The 25,228-nt window shown below is 41.9% G+C and overlaps 1 protein-coding gene across 1 annotated transcript in view; it reads right to left on the bottom strand.

Moving 5' to 3' along the window:
* The window catches only part of pawr (PRKC, apoptosis, WT1, regulator), a 33,245-nt gene that overhangs the window by 5,716 nt on the left and 2,301 nt on the right, over nt 1-25,228 (bottom strand). The window contains exons 2-3 of the mRNA XM_072453666.1: nt 6,579-6,704; nt 1,029-1,063 (exon numbers count right to left, since the gene is read on the bottom strand). Coding sequence (XP_072309767.1) covers nt 1,029-1,063; nt 6,579-6,704 — 161 coding nt within the window. The remainder of the gene's footprint in view (nt 1-1,028; nt 1,064-6,578; nt 6,705-25,228) is intronic.

The following is a 25,228-nucleotide window of genomic DNA, read 5'->3' as shown; positions in this document are numbered from 1 at the left end:
CACAAGAGCAGACAACATTATGGACTCTGCTACAAACCCTTCTAATGTCAAAGTACAAACAAACATAAAAACAACATTGTTTAGAAAAAGATTTTGTTGTTGCGTAGCTGCTGGTATAAATGAGTTTGAAACGTTCAGTCGACCACTGGGGTATCACCATTTGCCCACTTAAGGAGCTTTTACGTTCATTTAAAATGCTCTGGAGTGGATTGTCTGTAAGAGAGATCAGTTTGGAGTTTTGTCCTCATCCTTTTGTTCATAACAATGTCCACACTCAGACCTACCACTGAACCAGCCTTTTCAATCAGCTTGTTCATTTGTTCAGTTCAGTTTATAACGCACCAGCACCACAATGCCCTGGTAGAACACATTCAGGAGTCTCATTGCTAAAGGATTTAAGTTTCCTCAAAAAACAGTCAGGATTGAGCCTTTTTTAAAACAGGTTCACTGTTTACATGGTTCTCTGCCATTTTATCCCAGCATGGGACCTATAGGAGAAAGAGTTTTCGCATTCTTGTAACAACATACAATTTTACCATCTCAACATGTGTATATAACAGAATAGGAACTAACTAACTAAATTAAATAAAATGGTTCAATTGGACCACATGAACTAACAGACACAACAAGCGCTGGTGATGTTGGTCTAAAGTGCCTCTGGTGCACGGTGGTCCATTTGGCAATGTGACCACTGACCAGGGCTGATCCATGGAGCACCAGAGTGTGTCCAGGCCAGCTGATGAGCAGTCGCATAATGACACGGGACACAGCTCGGACCCCCAGAACGCCATAACACCTCTAGTCGTGACCAGAACATGGGCAACACTGGTGGGGTTTTCTTCTCCAAGTCATCGCTTTTAAAAACAGTAAAATAGGAACAGAAGAAATGAGATAAAAACAAGATGTATTTATTTTGGTCCCTAAATTACAACGTTCTGCAAGATAAAAAAGTATTGGATAATAATTTTTTTAATATATTTTTATTCAAAATGTTCAGCCCTTCTTTATATAGTATTATATGTTTGTACCTTTTGTGGCAGCCAGTTCCCGGTCTTGGGGTTTCCTGAAAAATAATACAAAGGAGAAAAATTAGCATATGATCCAAACAAAGTTAATAACCCCCGAGATACAGTATGTGCAGGGTTTAATTGCTACAGAAAACTTCTATAATTATATAATTACAAAAGTTCATAGTTTGGATGTGCTGTCATCCTGTTTATTGTCCATGAACTTTTGTATTTTGGGAAACACGACAACAATGGATCAAAACTAGCATGTAGAAAGCCTCCAGCTGCAAAACGGATATATAAGCCATCTTTGTTGCATTTAATAGTTTAGCTGGAAAACAACAGCCCCAAGTTAAATGAGGCAATCTTGTTTTGATACACGTACACATGCATGTTTATCATCTGTCCCATTAGGCTGTAAGGCTGAAGGTTGGTTAGATCCATACTGCCCCGGGGAAAAAAGCAGGAAAATAGGCATTTATTTGGCCGTTCTTGAGATGAATACACTGCCTGTCTCGTTCCTCAGGTCTAAAAAGAGCTGGCTGGACTGAGGAGTTGTGGCGTTGTTCAATCCGTCAGAGGTGCTAGCTGCAGAGGATGAAAAGATATCTGGTGGACAGTCTTAGCATGAATCAGCCTCCCTGACACACCATCCATCAGCCCCGGATGAAAACGCAACGCTCATCTTTTACCTGCTGAGGACACAAAGAGATAACGCGATGGGGGACAGTGAGAAGAAAGCGTGGAATAACAAAACCAATGCGTGGCTTTCTAGACATAATAGCCAAGTCAATAAACAAGATTATCAGTGTAATATTAGGTGGTCTCAATGTTGTGCCTGACCAGTGTGACACTCTTGGCTTTAAGAGGTAAATACTGTGTCCATGATTATTTTATTATAGTAAATGATCCACGTGTTCAGTGTTTTAATCTCTAATATGTTAATACACATCCTATAAGCACACAACAATGCCATGTAGTCATCTCTGTTGTATTTACAGTAGAACTTATATCATCCTGCACAATAGGAGGGAACATGGTAATTGACCACAAAGAATGTTCTTATTTGTTACTTGCAAACTTGCTGTGCTGGTATCTAAACAGAAAAACATCAAGGCGTTACATTTTCCTGGGATTTTAATGGATGTCTTTTTAGAATATAGATTGGTGTTCAGAGACTGGCTGACAGGGGTCAGCAGAGGGGATAGAATATTTATTTTTTCTGAGGTAAAGGAGGATGAGATATGAGTCATACTAACACTATGGATGAAGGTCAGAGCAGAGAAATGTTTGCAGTTAAATTTGCATAGTGTGATGTGCACACACATAATATTAGCAAGTTATAGCAACTATGATTTGTTCAGGCCTTTTAATCAGAATTTACCTACATTTCAGCATAAGTACCATGATACTTACATCCACTGACCCCCCCATGTAAAAAAGTGTTTTCTGGGGAGAAAGTATGAGCTTATGTGTTTTCAAAGAATGGATTTTAAACAATGGTGTTTTGTGCTCAGAACTGCAGTGAGAATCCAATCTGCTGCATCCATGAATCCTAAAATGAACTCATTATTGCTTACTGAAATCAGGCCAGACTTTATTTGCCGCATTACTCTACTGGAGTTTCCTGGTGTGCACCACCTGTCGGGAAACAAATCTGAGACAAGGTCAAACCATTTCAGACAAAACTATTTCAATATACCAGACTCACACACGCCTGTGGAGGTTTATCATGCTTGAGCTGTGCTAACAACTCTTAAAAGTGCTGTGGCTGGCATCTGACCAACTTTCAACACTCCCAAATATCAATAAAAGTGCCATCACTGTCAACATTTAAATTTTGGTTTGTGCTTGGGCTTCTCAACAAGCTGATAAAACTGATACAAATGCCCTGACATTTATGGGGTCTTTTATCTCTGAAGCACCTTTTTTTGGCAGAATCTCCAAAGAAGGGTGCACGGTGGCAGAGCGGTTAGAGCTCTCGCCTCCCAAAAAGGAGATGATGTGTTTGTGTTGGCAAGTTGGCCCTTGTGAATAAATGTGAGAGTAAATGGTTGTTTGTGTGTCTAGGGATCTGTGTTAACTCTGCGACGGTCCAGGTGCACGCCGCCTAAGGCCCAAAGTCACTGGGATAGGCTCCAGTCCCTAACGGGAACAAGTGGTAGAAAATGAATTCATTAATGAAAGGATCTCCAAAGAAATGCAGCGGTCCAAAAACTCTTGAGCTCTGGTTTTCCAGCAAAAAGATCCCTAATTTGTTTGCCAATCAATACATTTGAGTGAGAGCTCCACATGAATATTTATTACCGTATTAACAGGAAACTGAGAGGTCAAAACCATTAGCAGGCAAAACAGTGCACAGGGTGAAAAAAACACCCTAGATGGCTATGACATAACATACTCTATCCCATGTTTGTTTACAACATAAACAAATTAATCACTGTCTGTAATGTGCACCACACTTCTTGAACCACGTTCCAATGAGAAGTTATGCTTCTTATTCAGAAACCTGCCGCTTTATTCTGCTGTGGATTTGGCGCCACATGAAAAGCAGATGATCCAGAGGAATGTTCCGTATTCCTCGGACAGCTGGATCTCTCAGACAGGTTTCCTCACTTTCCTTGGAGGAGCTGCCTAGCTAAAGGAGGCAAGGCATTATAACAAGGACCACATGGTAGTTCTGTACCCTGGTCTCTGTCTGGCCGTCGCTCTAAGGGAAACTGTCATGCAGTCACTATCCCAGACAGTATTACAAAATGTTATATTATCATTATTATTTTGCCATTACATTTCTCCAGTTTCAGCTGTTTGGAGGCAGAAACAGAGTTGAAGTTGGAGTGAGACTTTTGGTACCAGGGTGTAGGAGCCTGGCGGCCTGCTGTAGATCATAACGGGCCTGACATGGCAATAGCTCGTCTTCCTGTGATGGATTGTGCTCACGAGGAAAGCTGCATGTTCGGTATGCTCCGCTTTTACAGATGTTGCAGCGACAAGCCACTAAGAAATCTCCAACGTATCAGTGAAGGATATGATTACTACAAATGCTATAAAGTGTTTGACTTGTTGAATTGTATTAACCAAAAATCATTGTAAATTTTTGTGGTTGTGGTCTGAATGAAAGCCACCGTCATGCGCTGCTCCGTGGGACTCGCAGTGGTGTTTTGGAGCCACATCATAGTTAAATGTTGAAGAGCAAAAACACATTCCTCACCATGATGAAATCACACATTTTAAGTGAGGCTCACATGGCAACACTGCATCAGCCAGAGCCCAAATGTAAAAACGGATCATGATGTGGCACATCTCCATGTTCCTGTTGGTGGGGTGTTTGTGTACGTACTTCACACACAAGTAATCAGTCTGCATAAACAGCCCCAGCCTGCTCCATGCCCCGAACAAAAAACCCACTGATGCATAACAGCCCATCCATCTGGAGGAACGTACGTGCCCTCTCCAAGAGCTGCCACTCAACAGCACAACAGTTGGGTTTATACATTTGTTTTTCCAAAGGCCTATTTTCAATACCCCTGATAAAAAACATTAAAAGTAGGGAGACTTACTGTTGAATCATTCCTCTGTTATCAGGGTATGCAAGTTATAAAATTAAATTAAAATATCTTTCAAAACCAAGTGACATCTTGTGGATTCTGACGAGGCTTTATGCCAGACGCGATTTAAAAATGATGGTATTAACATGCAGCTGAATTTAATTTATAACAATTTCAGAAAGGTTTTCAGGTTCTAAATAACAACAGATTAGATTTAATTAAAGGGGAACATGGGGGAATGCTCCCTTTGCTTTTTGATACAATAATAAATGCATAAATAAAAATATCTCCAAAAGACTGGACCCATCACTTGGTACACACTTTAAAATGCTTTCCATTCATTTCTTTGTCGTCTAAAAGAAATTACAATCACAGTCTGATGAATACCAGCTCCTGCGCCTGTCAAAAATATGACTCACATTATGCGCATGTCATTGTCGATTCATTTATATGCCTATTCTGCAGAAAAGAACAAGATTGGGGAGGAAAAAAAACAGACCCAGTGAACTGGCAGTGTCTCTGCATGGTTTTATTCTTATTAAATAAACATAATATTACCTGCCAAGATTAAATATTCATTTCATCAGCATCTTATTTACTCTGACAGAAACGAGGCACATTTAACTAAACACATTTTGACATTTGCAACACCGTGAATTCTGACGAACACAGCTGTTTTCACTGAGGCACTGAGCCAGACAAGGAGCACCCCGTTATCATGGATAATACTGCCTTATTTTCTGCTTTTTTACAGCTTTTCTGAGCTATTGTCTGAAGATGCATTGTCTCACATACAATAGATATTTAATTGAGACTATAAAGCTAGTGATTGAGGAACGCTTTTGAACAATAGCTGAAAGATAAATTATGTATTCTTCTAGTTCAAAATGTTTCAGTGTTGTGAAAATGTAATTTGATGTAATTTGAGGGAATAGTTTCATGGTCACTCCTGTGTTTTTTGTGTATTTGCAGCAGGGACAAAATACCCAGACGTGTTTGCAGTGTGCTGGGCCGCTGCTTGCCATTTGGGTGCCCTAAACAGAACTGTCCAGTGAGGCCCCCATGTCCCCAAGCCCCCAACCCCCTTTGAACGTGTAAAAAAAAAAAAAAAACATATTTTCTAAAACAAAAAAAGTGAGGGAAGAAGTGGAGAAGTTCAAGTATCTCGGGTCTTGAGTGAGGGAAGAATGGAACGTGAGATTGACAGGCGGATCGGTGCAGCGGCTGCAGTGATGCAGTCGCTGCTGTCGCAAGACAAAGCTCTAGATTTACCGGTCGGTCTACGTTCCTACCCTCACCTATGGTCATGAGCTTTGGGTAATGACCGAAAGGACAAGATTGCGAATACAAGAGGTCGAAATGAGTTTCCTCCCTTGGCCGGGCGCTCCCTTAGAGATAGGGTGAGGAGCTCAGTCACACGGGGGGAGCTCTGAGTAGAGAGGAGCCAGCTCAGGTGGCTCGGGCATCTGTTCCGGATGCCTCCTGGGCGCCTCCCTGGCCCCGGGGTAGACCCAGGACACGCTGGAGGGACTATGTCTCTCGGCTGGTCTGGGAACGCCTCGGCATTCCCCCCGGAGGAGTTGGAGGAAGTGTCTGGGGAGAAGGAAGACTGGAAGTCCCTGCTTAGACTGCTGCCCCCACGACCCAGCCCCGGATAAAGCGGAAGATGGATGGATCCAAAATAAAAAAAACATTTTTTTAAAACTATATATAGGTTATTTCATTTTATATTTTGCTTAAATCACAATTCTAAAGGGAGTCAGGGGATGATATAATGTCCTGTATTCTGGGGCATTATAGATGTTATTAGCAACTCATTATGTATTATGTAAATAATTGGAAAAGGAAAAGGGCAGCTGCTGCACAAATGGCCTCTTCTGCCCCTCGGAGCACTTGATGCCCTACGCACTGCAAGTTATGTGTGAAATGGGAGCGGCGGCACTGGTAGTGTGTCTATACCACAGGCGGAAGAGGTTTCCAAATACGTGGCTTGAAAGCACAAAAAACAAACACATTTTGTTACCATTAGGTGTCCTGTGGTCGGGTCCACTGCCATGGCCTCGTTTTGGAAGGTGTTTGCTTGTACCAGCTCCTCTTCCTCCCTCCTGTCCTTCACGCCAACATAGTCATCATCCAGTTCATCAAGGCTCTAAAAATAAACAATAAACATCATTAAATGTATACAGTGCATCGGGCTGCGGTGGGAAGAGGGTTGTTTTCAAAGAGGTCGGTACTGTCGAGGACATTTATTTACTGAAACTACACATTCTGTACGTAGTATTTTAAAAGGCAAAGTAAGAGGTGGAAAATGAGCTTCACATTCGTTAAATGTTATTAAACAATTGTAAAACATGTAAAATGTTCACGAGATCCTCCTCATCAGTCAGAGCTGTAAAATGTATGTCATAAGCACTATGGATGGTCAAATATGGATTTATTTTTTCAATATTTGTCTCGATACAATAAAGATTTTAAATTCCGTAGGATGGAACACAAATTTATGTAAACTGTAAACAAAATGTAAAAAAATCTTTGGTGTAAAATAATGTGTTGCTTGATTGTGTGAATGTCATACGCCCATATTTTAGCCTTATTGCTTTGTACCAAGGACAAACTGGGAATGCAACTGGGCACAAAGAGACAGGGGCCGCTTAGAAAGAATCTGTTGGACCGCTACAGCTCAACAGATATCTGGGATATACTAAAGACACTGAAAACAATTCACGAGCGGGAAGGCGAGCCTCTTCTACTTGATCCTTAACAATAAGTGTCCGCTCAGCAGCCTTCTGTGGTAAAAATAGCAATGCAAGGTTAACAAAGAATGCAGTCATTTCCAAAGCCTTTCCGGACAAACTCTGTATCAGTTGTCCCCAGGGAAACTTCCTTCTTTCTCATAAGTGATTTGCTCGTACGTCCCTCACGGCAGCGTGGCGTTCTCGGCTCATAAATGCGTAAAAAAGCTGAAGTGAACTTGCATAAACAAATCTGTTCTGAGGTCTGAGACAAAGTAGTTTAACGTGTTGTTATTATGTCAGTCATCACCATTAGTACATGAGGAGCTAAAAATAGAGCACAGTTTAGGGGTGAACATTCAACAGAAGCCAATCCGACATATGGGCTGACTCACTGGTCTGCTATGTACAAATATGTGCCTAAAACGTGAAATTGGGAATCTCAGCGTTTACTTTGGACGACAACAGACTGTTTTCCTCATGTAAAACAATTTCTGTGTCTTCCAAATAAAGAGAACAGCACTCTCCTCAGAACCGTATAAGGCTTGGTTTGACTCTTCATAACTTTCAAATGTGGTTCCATGCACATTTCTGTGGATTTTGTCTGGCCAGATTCAGAGCACAGTTGATGAAAGTAAGAAGAGAAGGCGCAGAAGGATGGGCCAGTCATGCCTGGAGCTAAGAATTAGATGTGATTTTCCAAACGCATTTCCAAAGTTAGCTTAAAGAAAAATTAAATATTGACTCTTGTATTACTATTGATACACATTACCAAAGGCTTTATATCTAATATTCTACTTGCGGTGTGCAATAGAGCAGAGGCATGCTAACTTTCAATTAAAACTAATTATTCCATGACTTGAATGGTAAAAATCTGCAAGAATCTTCCCATTTAGTTTCTGTAGACAGTGAAGTGCAATGATGAGGAACAGTTGGACTTCCAGGATCCATTCTGCTTCCTGTTTACACCACGCCCCCCCCGAGACTGTTTATGTAAGAACAAGTAAAGCATGAATCCTCTCGCTTTAGTTTCAGGAGACAAATCACTGCAAAGTCACAGCAGTTTGTATCTGCTGTGAATTCAAACTTTTGGAACAAAAATAAAAGTCAATATGAAGACTGGTCAGGTGCTCTCACGGTTAATAAAGGAGGATTTAGAGCGGGGTCACCATCATACCAACAGTACAGCACTGAACCTTTCACTGTCACACAGCCAGTGTCCTGTCCACTTAAGTCTCAGATTGATCACTAAACAACCCGAGGGCACTGCGGCCCTAATGACTGCTGTGTATTAATCGGCTCAGTTGCAGCGAAGTGACTTGATGGATGATTGAGATGATCCATTAAAGCAGCACTACACCGGAACATCGTCTTTTAATCGACTCACTGTGCAGGTACAGGCACGCTCAGGGCGGCTTATTTAACAAAACCAACGTCCGGGAGAGAGAGTTTATCTGCAATTTACTTCCAATCTGGAAAAGTTTAATTTCATATAATTTCTGCAGAGAACGTTAATAGATTAAAAATGTGTTGGACTCAAAGCTTGTACTGGTCTCAGCACCCCAGGACTCGCTCAAATATCAAATACTAGTCCAAAGGCATTTTCTTGGACTTTGGTCTCATTCATTTTCACTCTGCATGTGACATTTTAATCTGCAGAGAAACAGATGTGAAAACATGTTATGCTTCCAGTGAGGGTTGTAAATGAAACAAATACATCTTGAGCACACAGTAAGAGTGGCTGTGTGCTGACCCATAGATAGCCTCGTCTGCATTTGGATTGGGCCTCAGGACGGCTCGCTCAGGACGGCTCGCTCAGGACGGCTCGCTCAGGACGGCTCGCTCAGGACGGCTCGCTCAGGACGGCTCGCTCAGGACGGCTCGCTCAGGACGGCTCAGGCCCCAGATCTTTGTCTACAGCAGCTTTGTGCATTTGAGGAGAAATGCCTTTGGAACTTAAAGTTTGCAACTTCAACAAGAAATGTTATACAACTCTGTCTGAGATCTATGTGTTCCAATATTCTAGTATAGAAATTATTTGTTTTAGGAAGGAATCAAAGAGACACACAGAGACAGTGCTGACATTTACAGATGCTTGACAAAAAATAACGTATTAAAGCTGCAATATAGCAACGCATTCACCTTTAAGAGTCACTCTAATATGTATTCATGAATTCCTCAGTCTTAATGATGGTTTGAATTGTCTGGCATCTTCAGGTGAAAAATAATCCATTAGAAAAATGAAACGCTAATGCAACAGGGGAAAAAATAATTAGATGCTCAAAGCGAACCTTCGACTGGCTCATTGACTGAAGTAGATTACAAGACGATTGAGCGTTCAATAGATATATTTTAGTACCGGTATATAAATAATTACATTCAATTGCCCTGCGGCTCTCCAGAAATCTCTTGCCATTAGCTTTTGTCACATACCTTAACTGACACTCATCCTCTTAGCCCAGGACATTGAGTAATAGCCGTTTTAGTTCACCAAGTACGAGAGTGATCGTTTTCCCATCTGTGTCCCGACCACAAGCTGCCTCCACAGTAACTCCAGACTGAAAGGTGAAGTTCACAATCCATTGAGTAGTGAGTGTTTATAGTGTGCTTTAAGAGCTATGAAGATGTGTTCCAGCAGAGCTCCAGTAATGCCAGGCGGCCCGCTGTGTGCTCAACCGTTCAGGAGGAAACACTGCTGCTTTTCCCCCAGATTCTTCCCCACAAACAAACACAACTCGGCCAAATAGAGACGAGTTCCACTTAGGTTTGTCGAGATTAACATTTTTATACAAAAGAAAAAGCATAGTCAATACCTTATTCACTATTACAAAATGAACACGTGTATGACTGTGGACTCTACATTTAAGAGTAATTGTCAGTGTTGTTTTGTGGAATAATACCTATTGCTGTGGTAATAACTAATGGGGATCCTAAACGAACAAACAAATAACTAAATAATACAGTTTTGCCACAATTCCATACATTAATCATAATACAGATTGATTCCCATTTGCAATTTTTTCCCACCCTGTGTACTTTTTAGTAGCAATTAGTATTTGGGTAAATCAATTTCTTTGCAAAATCTTCTGTCCCACTTAAAACTTGTTGAAAAGATGGCGTTCGAATAAGCAATACAGACAAAAAAGCAGAAAAAGTCGTGAATAGTTTGGACATGAGAGGGCGGAGTAGCAGCAGCTCACATCCTGCACTCTTCATTTATCCTGTTTCTCATGTTGTTCAGGCTGTCTGCTAAAGTGTTCCAGAAGCTATTTTCATGTCAGTCCTGCTCTTGTCGAGTGTAGCGACCCTGTTTTCTCTGGTCACCTGCCCTGTGCTGATCCAAGTCACAGACAGAACAGACCTAAAAACAAGACTGTGTTGTGGATGAAGCCTTTTCCAGGAATTCAAGAAGCAACGTGGGCCATTGAAAGCAGAAATCTCCCCTCTCCTGGTGGATTATGTTCGTCTAATGAGTGTGGAGAGTCCACAAAGCCAAGTGCCATTGACTTTTCGCTCGGATACGGTGTTTTGGCGGCTTGTGCCATATTGAACTGTGGGGCCGCTCAGGTTTCGCATAGATGGTGGCCAGGAGCAACGCCAGCTACACATCCAGAAACCAAGCAATAGCAAAGCACCACGCAAATGGCTTTCACGCATAATTGATGATTGCACTGTCCAGAATCCCCTAAACACTGTGTGGCGTAACTACGAACAAAATGAGCCTCCAAAGTGGCACTAATCTGGAGGAGAGGTCGTTTTCAAATGGAGAAATTACCATTACACGCTGTTCACGTAATTAAAACATTTGTGCAAAGCTGCTTAAATGGTCAGTCTACAAAAAAAGTCAAGAGTCTGAAACATGCGCTCATGTAGAGAACTAGTGAAACAAAGCAAGATTTTATACTATATACTAAAAAACAGCTGTGGGCATTCAAGGCAATCAGTGATTGGCCAATAAAATCTAAAATTACTGTGGATCACATCTATATAGGAATTGTTCAAAAATATATCCGACTAAGCCTGTTTTCCCCTCACTTCTGCTGTTGAAGCTTAGCTGAAGTCACGTTGTATTTTAGTGGCCTCTACAGGCCGCTGGTCATTACTGCGTGGGAAGCATGATTCTTATTCTTATTTTCCCGCAGCGGCTCAGTCTGTGGCCGTGTTCAGAGGCCAGTTCATGCTCCGCTCTCTAACATGAGCTTTTAGAACCAGAGCAGACATCAGCTTCTTTTAGAGGTCTGCACATGCTCTGAGGACCACACAGCCTCAAATCCATGGATCTAAGCTCAAACCACACTGAATAAACCCGTGTGGGACTCTTTGCAGGTTTTGCCCAAACTGAGCATGTGCAGAAGAGAAGCAACAGCAGCGCCAAGTTTCAACAAACTGACAAAAAACAAATATTTTAAAGACAAGTATTTGTTTATAGCGAAGGCTCTGTTACATTTCCAATTGTTAGATGTTAGTTATTTTACAACTTAGAACACCAATTTGTGTAATGATTGGTCAGTGACGTGATCTTATTTAATCCATTTAGCACTATGATAAGGTATGAGAGTTAGCTCAGTAGAACCCTGGTTCAAAGCCCACGCTCCCATTTTAATAATTATTTCTAATAACTATTCTATTATCCAATAAATATTGATGAACACCCAGGTCTGCTTAACCATCCATAAAAGTTACAGCACGCTATTGCTAAAAACAGATATTGCAAACAAACCATAAAAATGACAGTGTGCTTTGAAATGCTGCTGGGCTTCACCTTTATTGTAGTAACAGCCTGAGAGCACCTGGGGGCAGTGTCCTGACCCACACCTGCTCTGGAGGCTCCCGCTTCAGAGACCAGGCTGTGCAGGGAATTCAGTTGTGTTGAATTGCTTATTACAACCATAGCACATTGTGAGAATCTGTAGGCAAAGTTTCTGTGCAATTGCAATTCAAACCAAACATTTAGAAAATGAACACATTTGATCAGCCCAGTGGCAATTTAAGACTAATTGAAAATGCCCCAGTATATCATCCAAAAGCAGGAGCAAAAAGAGGATGTGTCGTTCCAAATAAAGAGGCTGCTGGAGTTCTGCATTAATTCAGGCACATCCCACAAATAGAGGGTCTGCTCCGACTGCCAGAGAATGAGAGCATTGTGCTCAGAGCCCAGACCCAGTCATTAGAAAAGAATAGCTTGTGAAGCCAAGATTTCCTCCTGAGATTGTTCCCCTCTCGTTGTTTAAAAAGTCTGCTATTTTGGAGAGGAATTTTCAAGCCTAAATCACAGCTTAATTAAGGAGATAATGTCTTGAAGAGACAAAATAAAAGACTCTGGCAGGCAGCAGACCACACACACTTCCAAACAGGTCACAAACGGACTCCTCTTTTGTAGTTCAACACAAGGAAAACGCTACATTATGAAAATAGTTACTGCAGAGATTTAAACACTCAGTTTGTGTTAGAAAAAAACAGAAGATTCCTGAACCCCAAATTCACACCAAATGTGACCCAAATACAACTCACAGCAGGTTATTTAATTAATTGTATGTTAGAATGTAATTATTACAGATGATCAGGTATTTAGGTGGTAAAACTGGTAAAACAACACTTTCCGAAATGTCTTCTGTCTCTGAAGATGCATCTTAGTCTTCCAAATTGCATCTGTATTTAAGCTCATTAGATTTGTAATCTTTCCTGATTGCAGGAAAGTTCAAAAGGTCAACAAGTGTACGATGTGTCTCAGATCATAAAACATGCAGTCAGTTTGAAGTCAGTTTTAACCCAGAACAACAAAAGTACAAGTGTGTCAGAGTGAACAGAGGCAATCACAAAAAGATGCATTAAAGTAGGAAAAAATACTCCAAGACATAAAAAACGTACTATAACTAAATACGCTGAATTAAAAAAAAAAAAAGTTTATTTTTAAAAAACTATGATCACGTGGCAAAACATATAACAAAGCATATACAACAGAAATAGAATGACTTAAGCCCTGAAGACGGCGGCTTCAAGTTGATTATTAGGAAAATGAAGGAGCTGCAGAGCAAACAAGGAGTGCAAACACGTCTCCTTCTGGTCGGGCTGGTGAACGCTGGGCTCATTTCCAATAAGAATTTATCTAAATGTGACGTGATCAGGTTTTGTGCTTCGTGGACTAGTTGGACCACTTTCTGCCAGGTCGGCTTTTAGCGCCAACAAAACGAAGGAGGAGACACTTGGGGAAAATAAGTCCTGATACAGCTGCTGAACATGAAAATGACATTTGTTGGATGGATCACATCTGTGTGGTCACTGTCCACTGGGGCCAAAGCACAATACACTCCATGCTACTGCACTGGCAGGTCTGGAGGACACATCCAGAGCTACCGTGTTTGCTCATAAGGGACTACATGAAGTGAGATTAATATGACAAGACAGGCAGCTGCTGTGTGAGCACTGTTCAATAAATGAGGAGATATTATCAAAGGCCTCGCAATAAACTGACTTGGACAGCAGACTCATTTCACGGCAGGTACAGCCTTATCTTCAGCCGCAGACATGTATCAAACACACACTGGCACAATGAAGTGACTGGAGTCTGTTGCATTGTGGGTTTGCTCTGCTGCTGAAGCCTGAAGCCCAAAGCTACAAACAGGTTTAGCCAAGATTGGCATTTAACCAAATTTAGATGAATCACAAAAACAAACATGTCTCCCTGACTTCTTCCTCTACTGCTTTCATGGATCTATTATAATATCTGGATAGGGTATGGCTAGCCGCAGCATGTCGCAGACTCCCCCAGTGGCCACGTACTGCATCTTGCGTCCAGAAAGCTTTTTTTCCCTAGAGCGCAATGTAACTAAAAACTGCTCGTGTTCGGCTGAAAGAGCACCTAGAGCTTTCAAAAAAGTCGGATATGGCGGCAATTCTTACTTATTTATGGGTCATTGACTTTTTCCAATTTTAAGATTCTTCAGTTCTCTTTAAAACACATTTTAAGCTGTTAGCTTCGGCTAAGCTCTAGCGCGCCGCTCTAGCTCAGCTCGTGACCGTCTAGACCAATCAGAGCGCGTGTAGGTGAAGTGAATGGGCCGAGATGCCGTGGATGAGCCCAAATGCCTCGAATAAGCTACAGGCGTAAAACTATGATCCATGAGTTTAATAACTGAACAAATCATCAAACTAATGACCACCACGGACCTGAGGGCCGTGGATCTACTGCTCAGAAGCGATGTCTTGAAATGTTTCTGCCTGAAAAACTAAATCACGTAAAAATGCTATGGAAATGGAATGTTTTGCCAGGTATAAACTAATCGATGTTACGTTTCGTGTCCATCAGTGTTGTTATCTGTAATACACAGACAAGAAACCTAAATACGAACTTAATCATGACTTTAGCATGTTTTGCATGTAGATAAACATGTCATCTGAATACATTGGACATGTTGTAGAATGATATGATTAAAAATCCGTAATTTAAGAAATCAATGTTAGAGCAAACATTCCATGTACTTAATAAGGACCAGAATTATTTCCATTGACAGTGAAAAAGTTTACTAACTAGACATTTTTTATGGTTTTATATTTTATTTGCAATAAACCACAAAACGTTAATAACTCTAAACTATTGAGCCATGACAATAAATTGATTTACTTTTTTCCGGTTCAAAATCCTTCAGTTTTCTTAAAACCAGTTGTTTAATATTTCGCTTTATCTCACACTGTGCTGTGCTCTGCGCTGCTCTAGTAACTCTCTCTGATTGGTCAGTACGATCACATGGTACGCTAACCGGACGCAGACCTACGTCACTTCTGGGCTGCAGTGCCCGAAGAGCTAAAGGCTAACTGGTGACATGCGCTACTGAGCAGCTCTCATTGACTTGAATGGGCGGCCATCTTGGCTGCTGGGGGCTTGACTGCTTCCTACAGCTTAGGTTCACCTTTGAGGAAGATGTTGCAGAACAGATTTTGAAAAAGATGAAAAAAGTTTGAAGTAAAGCATGAGGACAGTTTTCTGCATGATATGAACATAAAACACGGTGGCGCTTCAACAACAGACGGGCCACTTATAGTTGAGTAAAACAGCCAGCTGGCACACAAAGTATGTCGCTCTTTCTCCAGTCACATCCTCTTGGTGTTAATGGGGTCCTTATCTGTTTGGGGCAGGGGTCTGAAATTGGCCTCATCTGTCAAGGGCAAGAACAACAAGTATCACGTAACTATCACGCAAACTATGAAGCAATCAAAGCTGAATTTCCAACCATAAAACAGTGGTTAATGGTTCCCCTCTGGATATAACAGAATTGAGACAGAGGTGCTTAAAAAGGCAACAGGGTTTAAAACACAGCCAAATATAATTTCCCATTTCACAGCATGTGGGCAGTGTGTGCCATCAAACATGATCATGTTTCATGGTTTTGCATTGCTAGTGCCTCTCATGCTAATTACTAGTTATTCCTGCTTTTTGTAGTAAATAAATAGTTTCTTTTAAAATTGCTTTCCAGATCAAAGCTGAATATTTATTTTCCAAAACCTGTGCCCAGCGTGTCATGTTACCTCTCGAATTAGGTCGTTTACTTTCTGTTGTCAATCTTTTCCCTCTATATGAAAAATAATCACAGAATGGCTAGGTGGAAGTGACATAAGCCAAATGAAAAACACACTGCGCACCGAGCTTAACTGTGTGGAATATTTATTTGTGAAGAGGAAAGAATTATACACCAGAGCTACTTTGAGTGGTGTAATTTTCTTTTTCCGTGTAAAGCTTTTGGAGACAGTAACAACGCCTTTAACTACATATAACTCGATACAACTCGATAAAACCTGAAGCATTGTGACACAGTATAGCGTAATATGTGCTGATGGAAGAGTTTAAATGTGGCTGATCAGACTTGATGGAGTGAACAGTTTGTTTGACGTATTCGTTTCTGAGGGCAGTGCATTCCTTACCACTGTACTCCACCCGATACAAGCGATCACTACTTTCACCGTGTTCGGGGAGCTCCATTACACAAATAACCATGACGATACAAGCACAACTGGTCCCATTACCGTTTACTTGATCAGATCATGGCCTGCTTATCCCACTGCTGGAGTCTTCCCCGCGGAGACGATCAGTCCAGAAAATGTGTACTAAAGTCGGCTGCCTTTGAGAAGCAGCCTCCAGGTCTGAGGTGAGAAAGCCGAGCCGAAGCGCCTCCCCTGAGCGCAGCTATTTGTTATTCATGAGAACGCAGGCTCCGCTCACGGGACTTGGGGTGGAATTAGACTGCCGCTCTGGACAAATCAACCGCTTCTCCGCCGTCGGCAACTGGACAAAAATGGCTGCTGTCAATCTCCCCGTCTTCAGCGACCCTGGCACCCTCGCTCGGGCTTATCGGGCTCAGCAGCAGAAGAAAAGAGTGGCGAGGAGGTTTTGGTGGGTGAGCGAGAGGAGCTTGAGTGGGAATTGGTAAAGAGTATTTGATAATAGACATCATTGGAAGAAGCCCGACCAGTGTGACTTGTCACATTGAAGCAGCGGCTTTGAAAAGGTATAAGACAAAGACTGTGCAATCAGGCATGGCCAACAGCAAAGCCTGGATTCATATGGTTTAATTTATGCATATCACCATCTGTTTACTAATTGTAATCTAAATATAGCATTACACATAGCATTATTGTTGCAGGCTTTCAATAAATTTCCCCAAAGCTTTAGGTAAATTGCTGGTCATCCAATGAAAAGCTGGAGACTGTGTGAATTAGCAGGCTCTTAATTTTTGAAGACTAAAGCCTTTTATCTGTTCTCTGAAGCGTGGCATGAGACCAGAACGTCTGTCCTAAGCTTTAAGTGAGAGCAGCGAAGAGCTTTGCATGCAAATGAGGAGGTACACTCAAATATGTGGAGATTAATGGGCAACTTCTCACTGAAATTTCAAATTGAAAAACGGCAAGCGCACACACAGTTTGTCAGCGTGAAGTACAATGTTTTCTTCTCATGTGGTGGCGATTTATTTGAGTTTGGTGGCAGATGTTCGCGCCGGGAGAGCGCAGTAGCACCAGCGTGTAAGGTCCCTTTCCGTGTGCATGCAGAACAGGCAGAGGCAGACTCGTTTGAATCACTTCAAGAAGGAAGAGGGCCCAGATTGACCCAGAGAGAGGGGTGGACTACTGATTAGGACTGCCGTGTGTCACCGCTGAACTTAAAATATTTAGCCTACATTTTACATACTCAGTAATATATTGCCAATTCATTTAAATCATCATTAGGCTTTTGGGAAAACAGACAAAGCGACAATGGCCTTTCAAGGATTAGAAGTAGTTGTGCGCAGAGGCCGGAGCTATTTTGAGCGCCCGTCTTGCGGAGTAACACAATACTCAGATATTTGTATCGGAAACCGTTAATGCATGTTTTGCATTCCAGCGGGAGCGAGACTCAACCATTGTGTGCTGGGCCATTGTGTTTGTGCGCTGACCGACACACATCCAGACCATGACTCATGCAACGCTGCCTGAATCTGCCGCACAAACTATGGCCAATGCTAAAGTCACAACAGACTCACCCTTGCATCGGGCCAGCTCCACCAAACAAAGCCAGCAATATCACACAGTACATGAACCCAAGGAGGAAAATAGAAATTCAAATAGATGTTTTTTCGCCCCCACCCATTTATGAGATTTCTGGAAGTTTCAATGTCAAAAAGGTTGGTGCATTTTGACATCCAGTTGGTTTGTTGTACCACAACAAACCAACTGTCAGGTCATTTGACAAGTGGCCGGGGAACAGTGCAACTCTGTCCTCCAGATAATGGCGGGACTGGGAGCACAAGTGTTTGCAGTGGATTGTGTGACCTTTTGGGTTGAAAGATAAATCCAGCCATGTGGACACTCGGGCCACGGACTTTGGCCCATTCATCCCGCCTTGGACAGCTCTCTTATTTGCCAACTGGACCAACGATAAAACACAGACTACAAGTAGAAAGTGAAGAGGAGGAAAGGGCATACGGGCCACACACGCCGCTATAGCTCATGTTTACTGATGAGCTTGCAGTGTGAAATATTCAGCAGCCAACAAATGAGTATGGATGCATGCAGGCCGCAGGACAGACTCACTAATGAGCTGTTTGAAGAGATCGTGGAGGATATCATGAGAGGTAAAAATAATAATAAACAAGCATTTATTGGCAAAAAGCGTAGAAAATGCATAAAGAGCACATAAATGTCTAGTGGAAAAGAGGAGTTTCAGACCTATGAAGAAGCAGAAGTCAAGTCTACAATCAGCCAGAGCAGCTTGTGATGAAAATCCAATCTGTCACACCGAACTGAGGAGTTTCATTGGCTATGAATGTTTTAGCAGGACGTCAGAGCCACAGGCAAAGGTTAATACCCATGAAAGGCAGGAGAATTACCACTCCACACATGGGCTTTGTTCAGCTTTCACTTCTAACTTTGTGATCAAACAGGAACAGAGGAACAAGCAACCTTCAATAATGTGATGATGAACCGTTCACAAAATGTGAGCCCAGAGGGAAGGATCAAGAGGAAAAAAGTCCATTGTTCCTACACACTGCTACCTCCGGAGACTTTATTATGTATTACTGCATAAAGCTTCTGAGCTGGCGCGATGTCGAGGTCCTTTTTAGACAAATGGCTTTTGATCATAAGCTGTTGAATACACAGTATTCAAGATAGTAACCATAAAACTGCCAGAGGAACGTTGAAGCAGCTCGTTTGTTTGGTTGAGCAGCTCGAACACCAGCTGGTCAGAGGTCAACATCATTAAGGTCCTAATGGTCCTAAGTGCAAACTAAACCTTATTTATATTATATTACAATTTTAAGAATGTTATCAATTAGCAAGTAAGATACAATATTAATAACTGACAACATACTACAAAGGTCTGCGTGGCTGGCTTTAAGTGTTGTGGTTGAGTCAAATTTACAGGGCTCAACACTTTCAAATACTTTAGTGCAGTGATGATTTATAAACTGTGGGCTTGTTTTGCAGGGGCTTATGTATATAGGTAAGCAGTAAGTAGCTGATAAGCACAGGGCAGTACACCTTGTGTCAACACTGTTAAAGCCAATGCAAATGGCAATAGCAGAAGCTGAAACCTGGAAGTGCTCAGCTGCAAGTCACAGGCTGAGTAACAGAAGGGCCTTCCCATGTTCAAGCTGTTTTGATAGAAAAAAGGCTTAAGATCAAGGCTCTTTGCGTAGAGCCACTTAAGGACACACATTTATTCAATTTCATGGATTCAAGTGCATTCCTGAGCTTCCTCACGGAGCTGTGTTTTCAATACCGTGTCCTTTTCCATGATCTGTGCACCATCCTCCATACAGCTAATAGAAAGAATAATAGAGCAGTATTCTCTTGCTCTTAATGGGGACATATTATGAAAAATCACCTTTAAGGTACAACAAAGTTGTATTTAGAATGATTCATACCTGTTTGAGTAATATTTACTGCAAATGTATGGTAAGCTAAAAATAAAGGTTTTCATTGACCCCGATACACACCCACTGCTTTTAGTTACATGACATTACAATTCTGTTTTGTTTTCCTTAAAGTTGCGATGCATGTAGGATTCAGCAGTGGTGATTGCTACAGTTATCTGCATTTGCATAGTTAGGCCGGCAGCACGGCACTCCACCACCTAAAGGAGCAGGAGTAAATCAGAGCCATCGTTTTCAACCCTCACTGGACAAAATCGTGTGCCAGTTTTGAAAGTTACATATTTTTTTCTTATCCACAACACCACACAATCACTACAGCCCAAATTGCAACACAACTTTTACTATGACTTGGTTTAAGTTAATTGATTTTGACAATTTTTTTGTGCCAAGAACACCCCAGTGAAGTTCAGATTCCATGTGGGTTGTTTAGGGTCTGGCTGTGTCAAAAATGTGCAGTCGGACCTCCAAACACAACAGTAAGACTTAAACTATCATCCAGTGAAGCCAACACTTTCACGTCTGGGACCTTCAAGGGAGCCTCATTTACGCTCTATTCCTCAGGTTCACTCCCGCACTCCCCCGTGCGGACTGATACAACACACACGTGCGTTTGTTTATTAGCGTAACGGAGCGCATCACATCTCTTGTCTCCTGTAGATTTCTGTCCACTTCTGCGTCAGCTCGAACTGTCTTTCTCCGTCTTCATTTTGCCCCGTACACTGAGGGAACTATATTATGATAGATCCATGCGCTTAGGCACGTGGAAACGTGGGGACGAGCCTGACGAGGCTGCAGGTGAGCAGTAGGTGCGTTTTATGATTGATACGTGGCAGGACAAATGATTTATCCACGCCACGAGGAAATATGATAAAAAAAATTGCTGAAAAAAATCGTCCATACCACCTTTAATGTCTGACAGAAATCACAATTAAGGTACGGGGTAAAATAGAAATAAATACAAGCAATAAGCACTCCGATTCAAATTTCCCAGATTTGTGATGTCATAGGTAGAGATCCAGTGTCCTGTCCTTTTAAGACTATATCAATCATCACCAGACAGCATTTCTGCTCTAATCAGTTTCATTACAAATGCATGCTTACCGTACATTAGCATGTCAGGGGTAAGTTATCTTTTGTTTATTTAATGCCAGCAGATGGAGTGCTAACACCAATCCTGATGAAGGAACACCTGACTAACAAAGTCATGTGCATCATGAGATGCCAAAGCAAAGATACTCAAGAGCGTGTTTAAAGGCCAATATTACTAATGCACATAATGTATAACACATAATGTATGATTTCTATCACTTTAATATTTTATTTTATGCATTTATTTCAAACTATACATTACAATAAATGAGGAACTGTTACCGTCTGCAAACTTGTAGAGTGGTATTTGCCAATTCTTCATCTGAAAACAGAATTCTTGCTCAAAGTGCACCCGAATCCCAAACAGGGGAAGAATAGGGAAAGGGAGACTGAGGTCTTAGAGTAATTGAGCTTTAATGAATACAAACAGTCGGGCTCCCAAATGCCTAATCCTGCAGAGTGGCCTGATTAGAGCTGACTCACAAATTCCCCACAGTCATCAGCAAACAGCCAGGAATGTCCAACAAATACTGCTACACATCGCACACTTTCAATTCACCGCCGACACGACTCGACCCCTGCCGCGCGTACATACTTTCTTCACCAATCACTGTCCCAAAATAACTAATGAGCTTTCCCTCTTCTCTGATTGCCACCTGATCGTGTGAATTTATTCAAAAGGTGCCGTTCGGTTCAGTGGCCGTCTCGTCAACCGTCAATAAAATAAAATAAAATGGTAAAGTCTGTGTGAGACTTTAGAACAGGACAGAGCGATTCTCTCTGTGTGTTTGTGCAGACAGAACAAAGTCTGCCTGGATCAGCTTTAATATTTACAGGAGTTATGCACACAAAGGGGAACCATCCTTTTACTCATGTTTTTAACATGATTTCACTATTTTGGTTTCGATATCTAAACGACATGGGAGTGACACTGCTTTTGGAGGGGCTCTGATTATTTGGCTGAACATTAGCATTTAGTAAACTTGCTCAAGTCCTCAATATAATATTTTTTTTCAAGAGATGTGATATTTGCTTTATTTTCTGAGAGCAAATTGTTATGCTTGGCTGCTGCAGACTTCCACAATGGCCGTATGAGCTCAGCAGTGCGTCAGCTCATGTGAAGACTGGCATAAAAATATTCTCAAGAGGATCTCTTTACAACAGCTGAGCTCAGTGTTTGTGTTAGTGCTCATATATTAGCCACAGTTGACCAGAGTTTAAGGATAAACATGCTCCCTTGGCTGCCTGAGAGGTCAGAGATGTTACAAAGAGGAGTCTCATGATGCCTTCCTCTCCATTAGCTCCCAGGGCCCGGCCGGTTCATCAGGATCAGGATCTTTTGTGCAGTAGACGAGTCCAGACGTGCGTTTTGTTCCAGACCGATCATCTAGAGTTCCACTCAAGCCTCAGTGGTGCAGAGCAGTGACCACCATCATGAAGAGGACTTTGAACATAGCACGAATAAAGTCACATGAACAAAGAGGGGAGTTGAGGAGTTTAAGTTTATAAGTCTTACATATACGAGGTGCTTTGGTAATGCACATGTTTCACGGCAATATCTTTGTGTGGGGGAAAAGCATAGTTGGAATGTGGACAATAATCAACTCTAAATAATAAGTAACAAACCACACACCGCGGGGCGGCTAACCAGATAGGCCTTATGTTTAAGAACATAACATTCACTCACAGCACATAAAGCCGGCTCTGGACATGCTGTGAGTTTTATGAGGTGCAGAGACCTCTGGTGCCGGTGTAGAGAGGGTAACACCACTTCCTCCTTTTCACTCCGCTCACTTTTACTGCACGACTCTGGGGGGACTTTTCCCCATTAGTTTCCTTTGAAACAAGTCCAATGACAGAGGCCTTTGTAAACAAACAAGATCATTCCAATAAGTCAACCAAACCAAATGTTCTTGTTGAGAAGCTGTGCTTGGGAAACCTGGAAGCACGTTTCACTGAAAGAGCAACATTCCTGTTGTTGAGCCAACAGTCCTTTTTACCTGCAGCGGTTCCATGAGAAAATCCCTGTGGCATTTACTCTGACGAAGAGACATTGTTTGGAAAAGATTTTACAGTAAGTGTAACATGCCCCACCTAAAACTAATCAACATTCCTGCATTCTTCCTGAGCAAAGAACACAAAGCTAATGCACTGCAACAACAAACAGTCGGTAAAGATGACACAACGTATATTAAAAAACATTTCAAAATGATTGTCAAGTTGGATTTAAAGTCAAACTTGGTTTTAATTACTCAGTACCAGGGAAGTTTTCCATCACTTTCCTGGTACTGTGTATGATAACATTGTGTTCTACAGTTTGTTTTTTCACCTTCATTTTTTTTACTAATTGTCTCTTAATCCATTAAGCATAAGGTCAAACAGACACGTCCCATCGCCGCAGTGTGAAATGCCTCATGCTCTGAACAACATGGCAGCATAAACCTGCTGACCTCTCCCCTGCTGCCAGAGGCTGGTGCTGCACACACGCCGCCCAAATGAACCCAAAGTCACACTCCTCGAGCGCCCAAGCATGTTGTCATTATCATTAAGTGGGCTCATAAAAGCCAGTGACAACAACATGGATCACCTGGGGCCAGCTCATAAACAAAACCAGCTTACATCACAACACATTAACAGGCGCTGCCCAAGCTCCATCACAGTCAGAGGGACACGGCAGGCCTGCATTGCATAAGCCAGGTCAAAGGTTACGGACTACATCACAATCCAAAAGGAGGCATGTTCAGAAAGGGGACACCTCTCCCCGAGACCAGGGGAGATGGGACGGGCGAGTGCAGAGGTGCTGTTTCACATACAGAAGGGAGCTTTTATCAGACCATTAAAGCCTCAAAAGGCAGAAGATTGGGTTCCCCTGATGCTCAGTGGCCATTATCCTGCGCAGAGCGAGAGAGAGAGAGCGAGAGCGAGAGCGAGAGCGGGCCTATCCCAGGCATCTCTATTCACACCTGTCCACTCATATTCACATCACAAAGGCAGCTGCACCACCAGGAAGAATCATTTGCACGGTTCAAGTCTCCTTCAGTGAGGGGAGGAAAAAATATTTTACAGCCTGATTCCGTTTTGCAGTTTACATTCGGGAGCAGTTTGTGTCGTCCTGAGTTCAGACTGAAACCACAATGATTTTGTGCATTGTGCTCCAAGTTATTTGCACAGACGGGTTGAGCGTTTCAAATTTAATAAGTGGGCCGGTCTTTAAACAAACAACAAAATGGAAGTTAATTCAATAAACTATACAAAGAGAACTCTTTCACAATATATCGACTCTGTATCGCCGAATTTGGTAACAGGATATATCAATATTTCTATATTTTGGCAGATCTGTATATGCACACATGTATCCGAGGCTGTGACAAAATCCACCTCAAAACTGTTTAAAATATGAGATAATATCAGATCAAGCCACACGTCCCAAACAACAGTGACACACGCAGTAAGTCAATCGGCCGCTTATGAGCAGGAGCTAACATGATCCATTATGTAAACCCTGCATTACAGCCTGGACCGTAACCAGGGGAAACGCACACTGTGGTCAACCGAGAATGGAACGGTTCAAAAGTCCTCCAAAAATGTTAATGAAAATACATTGGAGAGGCTACAGTATGTCCGATAGCTTCCAGAGCAGAGACATCGTGGTATAAAACTTTAGTGTAACGGATATTGTGAGAAAAAAAAGAAGACAATTTTCCGATTATTCACGATTTTTGAGAATGTGAAATCTTAAATGTTCTTTCATTCCTGTGGTCTATCATGTTACTGTTCCTAGAGTTTGTGACTGGCTTTATGTCATTTAACTTTCTGAAAGACAAAATAAAGTTAAATGGGACAAACACAGCCAGATAAACAAAAGTTTACATTTAGGTCTATTTTTGGATGCTAAGATTGACCTAAAAATACATAATTTTGCTTCTAAAATTGTCACAATCATCATTTTTGTTCTTGTGATTATATTGAGACCTGAATAACCACGATTATGGATTAACCTAATAATCGTGACATCCCTAGAACTGAGTGCGTGGAACAGCACAGTGAAGCTAAAGGGCTCCTGCTCGTGACGGAGCCACGGCCATTAAAAAGGCCTCCAAACAATGACTAAACTCCAAGTGTTAACTGCAAAAATAAAAACCGTGTCCCCAGAGAGCCCACATCCCAGGACCCCCTCTCACTGCGTCTCGCTCTATCACACAAGAGCAATTAAAGCAGACACATGAATGAGAGGAATTCCAAGACTTTAGCGAAACGCAGTGTGCCCGTTTCTTCTCTTTTTTTGGGGAGATTCAAACTATTTCTTGGACCTGGGACAACAATTAAACTAATAGGGAAACAGTGGTCGAGCGAAAACACATTTCAGACATTCTTTCAGGTTGGTCAACAGAAAATGTAAAGAATATGGTGGTCGAGCGGTTAAGGCACAGCGCACGTATGCCAGGTCAGTG

This window comes from Eucyclogobius newberryi, unplaced genomic scaffold, assembly GCF_026437365.1.
Source record: "Eucyclogobius newberryi isolate DKJ021-1_F unplaced genomic scaffold, fEucNew1.0.hap1 SCAF_2, whole genome shotgun sequence".
NCBI lineage: Eukaryota > Metazoa > Chordata > Actinopteri > Gobiiformes > Gobiidae > Eucyclogobius > Eucyclogobius newberryi.
Note: the sequence above shows the minus strand (reverse complement) of the source record. Positions and strands in the feature narration are given on the sequence as shown.